The sequence below is a fragment of the Athene cunicularia genome (assembly GCF_003259725.1).
Source record: "Athene cunicularia isolate RWA chromosome 1 unlocalized genomic scaffold, athCun1 chr1_part1, whole genome shotgun sequence".
In the NCBI taxonomy this organism is placed as follows: domain Eukaryota; kingdom Metazoa; phylum Chordata; class Aves; order Strigiformes; family Strigidae; genus Athene; species Athene cunicularia.
In genome coordinates this window covers 36,190,654-36,198,180 of record NW_020799091.1, presented here as the reverse complement: position 1 = coordinate 36,198,180, position 7,527 = coordinate 36,190,654, and the positions used below count along the sequence as shown (strand labels likewise).

Here is a 7,527-nt window from a genome sequence, read left to right as displayed (position 1 = left end):
CAAATATTTATGTGATTGGTAAGATCTGACTGCATTTGGACAGTAGTTCACATTATGTACTGCAAATACATTCAATTACATCATCAGTATAAAAAAATTTCATCCAAATAAAGCAGGTTCTATCCAAACAGAGTTTGTATGATCACTCAGAAAAATTCACTTATACCATCTAGGTATATATAAAATACAACTTATACCATCAATACATACCTCAGGTAAAATTCTGTCTTTACAGAACCACCTTTAAAACATGTGCTATTTCAATTTAATTAAATGATCATAATAAAGCTCAAAAGGGATCTGCATGGTACATAGATCTTGAGTGCTTCTCAGCTAAAGATATAGTGAAAGTTCAACTATTTGTCATAATCACGTAAGATTCAAAGATACAGCTTAGAATGAGAAGTAGTTTGACAAAAATTCTTTCAAGCATCCATGATAATTGAAAAAATCTAATAATATGAAGCAATAAAAGTAGAGTCTAAAGCTACAAGAAAGTTAGAACCTACTATCAACAGGTTGCACATGTGTGCATGTATACATATATTTATGTTTAAAGTACTCATATGCATCTTTCGGTGGTTTATATTTAAACTACTTTCCTGTACCTTCTAGAAATGTTTCTATATCTGCAATATAAATATTCCTGAAAAGAAAATATTTAACTAAAATTATTTAGAAAATTACTATTGAAACCAACGATTTTTTTTTCCCCCTTCGACCTTTTAACCATAGATCATGAAAAACATAATAGGCAAATTTGTAATTTGGCCTTCAGCAACTTTGGAAAATGAACACAGGAAACACAGTCAAAACTTATTCAGAATTTCACTGTACAATAATTAGCAGAAAATTTTGAATGTTTCACTAATACTAGCCTAAAATCTAAATTAAAGGCCCAATCCTGTCTGCTTTTGAGAAAATATAAGCTTTACTAGAAACAATATTAGAAACAAAATCAATTCAAAATGAATGAAAATGATACATTAGTATTATGTTAACTAACAATGGAGGCTCAGTAAAAAGAATACAAGGCAAAGAATAGAATAGTGCACTGTCATTTTATTGATGGCAGCATTGACAATTTGCCTCTTTCATATGTAAAAAGTATTCAGCTTCATAATAACTAAGAACTTTTTAAAAAAGTCTTTTGTGGTGTCAGGTCCACACTCCTCCTGCTCACACGAGCTTTCTTTGTTCCATCCTGTTGCTTGAAAAAAGCCAGAATTTTTTCTATAAGTCTTCAGGAAAAAAAAAAAAAAAAAAAAGATAAGCATAAAAACTCTCCACTCTTCGTGCAACATACGCTTTACTGCTATTTCATCTTCTTCCTCCAAGAGAGTGAATACCCACTTTTCAGTACTTACAGAGATATAAGTTTTTAAAAGAATAAATTAGAAGGTTGCACTTCAATGCAATAAATATGATCGGTATAATACAAGGAAAGAATGCTTTCTGGCAGTGACTTCTCACAAAAATGCAGTTTCTCCACTGATAAGGACTTCAGTACGGATTTTGTAGGAAGTGTGTCAAGATGTAGATTAATTCTGCCATGGAGCAAAGGAAGACCAAAGAAGCAGGTAAGGATCAAGCAGAGGTTCACACTCAGATTCTTTCAGGTTCCTCCAAAAGCTATGAACCTTCAAAACACTCATTTCTGACTACATGTTCCCCTTCTTTTTCATACTATCATGACATTCTGTACAGAAAGTGTAAGCTCAGGATGTTATTTTTGTTATTGTTAGATTCTAATTCTTATATCTTGATTCTCTATGAGGAATATTTTATTTAACAGACCTGTTAAAGCTAGTATTTGACTCATACTCTAGAGTGGGTTCAAGGGCTCTCAATGCAGTACTCTGATAAAATTCTGAGTTAGTGTTCTCTACCTCACACTCCTGGATATTAATAAAAGATCATTTCTAGTCAACTGCAACCACAGTGAGGTACTAACTGCCCCATACTCCTGTTACTTCACATTAACATGAGTACTCTATCACTCTGTCTTCATAATAAACACCAAGTCAAGACTTCCTGCATGTCTGCAGCAATTGTCCTTAATACCCAAAGCATAGAGTAGTGTGGCAAGCAGCTCTTCAGAAGGATAGAATCACAGAATGGTCTGGGTTGGAAGGGATCTTTAAAGCTTCCCTAGTCCAATCCCCCGCAATGAGCAGAAACATCTTCAACTAGATCAGGTTGCTCAGAGCCCCATCCAACCTGACCTTGAAGGTTTCCAGGGCTGCAGCATATACCATCTCTCTGGGCAACCTGTTGCAGTGTTTTGCAACCCTCATTGTAAAGAATTTCTTCCTTATATCTACTCTCTTTTAGTTAAAACCATTATCCCTTGTCCTTTCACTACAGATCTTGCTAAAATGTCTGTCCATATCTTTCTTATAAGACCCCTTTATGTACTGAAAGGCTGCAGTAAGGTCCCTTTAGAGCCTTCTCTTCTCCAGATTAAATAAACCTGTGGATCCAAATTCCACCTCTAGAAACCAACTAGGATTTTAAAAGCCTCCTCACACTTAAGACCCTGTTACACTGTGGACAAAGATTATGAGCTGGTATTTGTCACTACTAATTCCAGATTCACAAGAGCAACTTTAACACCTAAATGAGTATGCTGAAAACTAATCCAGGAAGCAGTACAGCAGTGTATTTCTTCATTGATGTATCGGTGCCAGTAAGTCCACCCTGTCAAGTGATGTAACATTACACATATAGGAGCTTTTGGGTCTGAGGTCATATGTCTACTGTGTGGACCTAATATTTCATCTTTGATATGACCCTATTATACTCGATACAGATATGGCCAGCAAGCTTTACTTTCAGAATTGTCCAAGTTGCTTTTGAAAACAAGGCGCCTTGGAATTTTAAAGTACAATATTAAAATTCTAGAGAATTTACCAATTTATAATATAATCATCAAGGGCTCTCCATCTCTTTTTCAGAAAAAAAAAAAGTTACTTTACATAATCCAGAAGTACTCCTGAGGAAGTAAAGGTGTCATTAATCAGTGATCTGGTGGAGAGGCAAAGCATCCTTCAGATGAAAGTTGAGGTAAAATTATGTTTCACTGGATCCCTTAAAACTTCCCCTGAGAAACCATGTCTTCATCTAACATGTTATCAAAAACTTGAAATAAGAAAAATATGCCATGCCCTCAAAAGCTCTGAAGAATAAAAAGGAGAAAAAGCCATTTAGAAATCTACTTCTAGGAGCTGATATTCAATACTCCTGAACTTTTACATGTCAGAAATTGATGTTATACTGTTGTACAAGTCTGGCTAAGCTGAAAGCAATTTGGAAAAGGACTATGCTTGATTATCTGCCTACATTTAAAAATCACAGAACTGATTACATTAACCATTTATTTTTGGAAAAGCCCGATAGAGAGAAACCAGTAACGAAAATCTAATTCAACTGTCTTCAATCTCATTAGGTCAAGTGTAATGCATTTCAAAATTCAATCTAAGATATAAAGTAGCATGACACGTACTATGGGGAGCTATAAGCCATACGGGATAATATGTCCACCCCCGTATCACAATAAACACTCCTCACATCACTTCACCTATCAAACAAGGCAAATGAGGGCAGCTACACTGGACTTGACATGAGCTTCAGAAAGCAAATCTAGCAGGTGAAATCTTGTCTGTACCACACAGAAAAAGCTTCTGGATACAGCGCTACAATACTTTTACCTTCAAAAAGATTGGCAATAAAGTGTTCTTAAACTGAAGAAGAATTTCCATTTTTTGGCACTATTCAATGATGACCACAAATGCTCCACTCTTAAAAAGAGGAATAAAGTGTTCAGTTTTCCAAATATTCACTAAAACATAGTGGCAGAGCAAAAAAGTTGGTATCACCAATTCCAGACAAAATAAAGGATTGTTTTGACTGAAACTAATACAGGAGCTACTATACTTAAGTATATAGAAGTATACAGAAGGCATCTCTTGCCTCTCAATTTTCTTTTTCTACCCGAGTGATCCTAGTGTTCCAAGAATCTAAGACCAATTTGATATCTTGACTACTTTTTGGTGTTAACATGCAATAGGTGTTACATTATTTTATGCTGAAGTATAGTTTAGCTTAATACTGGAAATTTTCCAAATATAAACCTAAATCTGATAAAGCAACTAATTAAAACAGCTAGATTTATCAAATAATTTTAATATAAAATACACATATATTTTAACTGACTACACTTTAGTTAGTTATAGTTTCCACTTAAGTCAAGTTCAAGACAATTCAGTTATGGCAGCCAAAGACGGCATTGAATCTTTTGATCTAGAGGGAATTAATTTCCCTATCAAGAAGGTGTATTTTCTCATAATGAATTGCTGTTTACAGTGGCAACTATTTAAGGTATGTATAACTCCTACAATATTTGCTATCTTTATCATAGAAGTTAAAGCGCATAATATTCCAACAGAGCTGGACTTACAGAAGTAGTCAACATTTATCAGGTGTAAGCTGTCACTGATTGTACATTGCACTGGGTTAGTAAATTCAGTTTTAGATTACAAACTGTCACTGTCTATCTAACTCAAGCAGATGTTGAAGTAAACAGTCCTGTGCCAAAAGAGGACACAGGAATACCTTATTTCATCAACTGAGAAAGAGAGTTTTAAATTATGATAAAGAAGGATATATCTGGAAGCATGGTCAATAAAAGATGTACTTTTAAAAGCAAAGTAAGAAGTTGCCGAAAAAATATATTCAGCTTCATGACACATTTTCCAAAATATATATTATTTTTTTCCTGGATGAGAACAGTCCATCGCTACTTGTTGACAAATGCTTTTAGGTTTATTTAACCAACATCATTTACCACCTGAATGTAACTCCTTTATTTAGAGATGCCTGACAAAACAATAATATTTGAACTGGGATAGAGAAAGGGCTGTAACTGTTTATATTTTATGGTAGGTAGGTTTTGATACCAAGTCTGTTGTCCATTTAAATCAGAATTCTGCTAGAATCTTCAAAGAAAGGTATAAAACACCTGCAAGGAATGACTGCCTGTGCCTAGAGAGGTTGTTTCAACCTTCTTCAGATACATGTGTTACTACCACTCTCTCTGGATGTGTTCCCCCCTCCCTCCCAGCTGACCAAAGCCAAATACAGTTTTCTAGATTTATACTGTAAAAACACAGAAATACGAAAAATATTAGATAAAGACACAAAAACCTCTCCCTAGTTTTGACTGCTGTCTACACTGAGCACACTGACACTCCTCTGAGCCAGCTGAGCTGGTTCAGAACTCAGGTCAGTACATATGCCAGAATTATTTCTGCATAAATTATCTCATGACGTGTTTATTGATAGTGCTTGATACACTTGCTTAAAATCGAAAATCAAATTATATGGGCAAAACCAGAATAATTATCACCTTGGCAAGAGGTAGGAATAAATTTTGCTCTCATATATTGCCAGTACTCCCCCAAATGAAAAAGGTATTTTAGCATATGATCAAAAAAGTACAATCATACATTACTGCATGTCAGAAATACCAAAAGCTACGGAGACCAGCAGCACCTACTAAGACAACTGAGTGTGGAGGGCTCGAGCAAAGGCAGGAACTAAAAAGAGCTAGGTAAAAATAAACTGGGTAGTATGGAAAAAAAAAGCCGTTTGAGGACGAAGACACATTGTAGATGCACACCAAGTAGCATGCAACTTTACAAAGCTTTCTTTATTTGGGACAGACTTTTAATCAACAGTTGAAAATTAAGGATTTAGGAGATCCACAAGTAAAATGTAAGCAGTACAACACACTTGTTTAGTGAAAGAATTATAACTTCTATCTGGCTGACCTTTTTAGATTTCTGAACGTACATATCAGGTGTGTTTTCTGAGGATGGTATATAATCCTTTAATTTCTGCTAATTAATAAAGTATAAGTGCAAGTATATCCTCAAGATTCAGAGTATGGTAAATATTCTTAGACCCTGTATCTCCCTATTCAATGGTGAGCTCACAGATTTTAGATTTTAGTGTTGAAATTCTCCTTTCCATGCTAAGCAAAACAATAAAAAGAATATTATTCCACATAAATGGCTCATAAAAAGCAGAATATGGAACCTGGGACAGTACTGAGTTCAGCAAGGACTACAGCCACTTATTTCAGAGAAGCTAGTCCACTGTATGTGAATGAGAGAAACTTGATGCTGCTCTCAAGTGAAAAAGTACCAAGTAAAAGCTTGCTCAGATGACATGAAACCTTACATAAAGCAAAGTTAAAAAGCTATTTTCCAAAGTGTTCTTATTGCTTTCCTTCTCACAGGTATATTAAGTCCTTTCCTACAGCCACAAAATCCAGAGAAATAGAAATATCTAATGTTTATCATAAATATACCAATATCTCAAAAAAAAATTTAGAAGCAATATGACAAACTATCTTCCATGTAGCCGATGGCAACAAGTGGTTTCTAAACTAAAAAGTAACAACCATAAAACTTTCACTTAAATGGTAAGACACTGATTTAATATCAGTAGTTTTTCATACATGTAGCAATCACTGCTCTGTTCATGCTCCTTATAAACAGATTAACACTATTAAACAAAGTAGGTCATGCATGTGCCATTGCTTAACACTTTTTTTTTTTAATGTGAAACAAGGTTTTTTCTAGGAATTGTCTATTTGCTTGTAAAATCGTGATTACACTTATTTATTTGTTCAAAATATTCATCGTCAGCAACCCAGTTCTGAGGGTTCTTTATACAACCGACCACTGGCAAAGTTGTATAAAGTTCTCTCACAAACTTCACAAAGACTGAAGAACACTGAAGTACAGAACAATCCAGATCTACTTTTCTTGAAAGCTAAACCCATAAATAAAATGTCAATATCATGTATTTACCTTTTATTTATTATTAATCAGTTTCTAGCTCTTGGGGGCTGATAAAATTGTTGAGTAGGTCGTGTGGACCGTCTTGGCTGACCATCACCTCCTCTGCGGAATTCTAGAGTTTGCTCATATGTTTCCTCTTCCTCCTCCTGCAGGTAAATAGTATTGTTTTAAATGGAAAAGTAGGAAAACACGTAATACATGAGTAGGTATATGCATACATACACACAGAACACATACACACACATATACATGTATGAATGAATTCATGCACACATAGCAACTGCTGGGAGTAGTGGGTTTTTCAAACCTAGCAAAGCTAACAAAAACAACATGGAAAAATGTCAAAACTCAATCCTCAGGACAGCAGCAGAAGTTAATAAATATTTGCAGTGAAAAAGCATATATATATATATATATATATATATATAGCTAGATGCCTCAAGTGGTCTAAATACATTTTGCTCTTTCAGTACGTTCCAAGAAACCTGAATATCTGAAAATAGTTCTATATTATTTGCTGAAAGAGTGAAGAAAGATACAACAGGAAGTTTTCTTAAGATTTTTTTCCAAAGCTTCAATCTAACATAAAAGAGCTCACTCTTCAAGAATAAATCGGTTAATTTGCATACGTACAATATCTGGATTTCCCCAAACTGGA

The 7,527-nt window shown here is 34.6% G+C and overlaps 1 protein-coding gene across 2 annotated transcripts in view; it reads right to left on the bottom strand.

Moving 5' to 3' along the window:
• Positions 1-6,878: 6,878 nt before the first annotated feature.
• The window catches only part of TDRD3 (tudor domain containing 3), a 65,048-nt gene continuing 64,399 nt past the window's right edge, over positions 6,879-7,527 (bottom strand). For both annotated transcript variants that reach the window (XM_026843904.1, XM_026843913.1), the window contains exon 12: positions 6,879-7,015. In XM_026843904.1, coding sequence (XP_026699705.1) covers positions 6,896-7,015 — 120 coding nt within the window. In that variant the 3' untranslated portion in view covers positions 6,879-6,895. The remainder of the gene's footprint in view (positions 7,016-7,527) is intronic.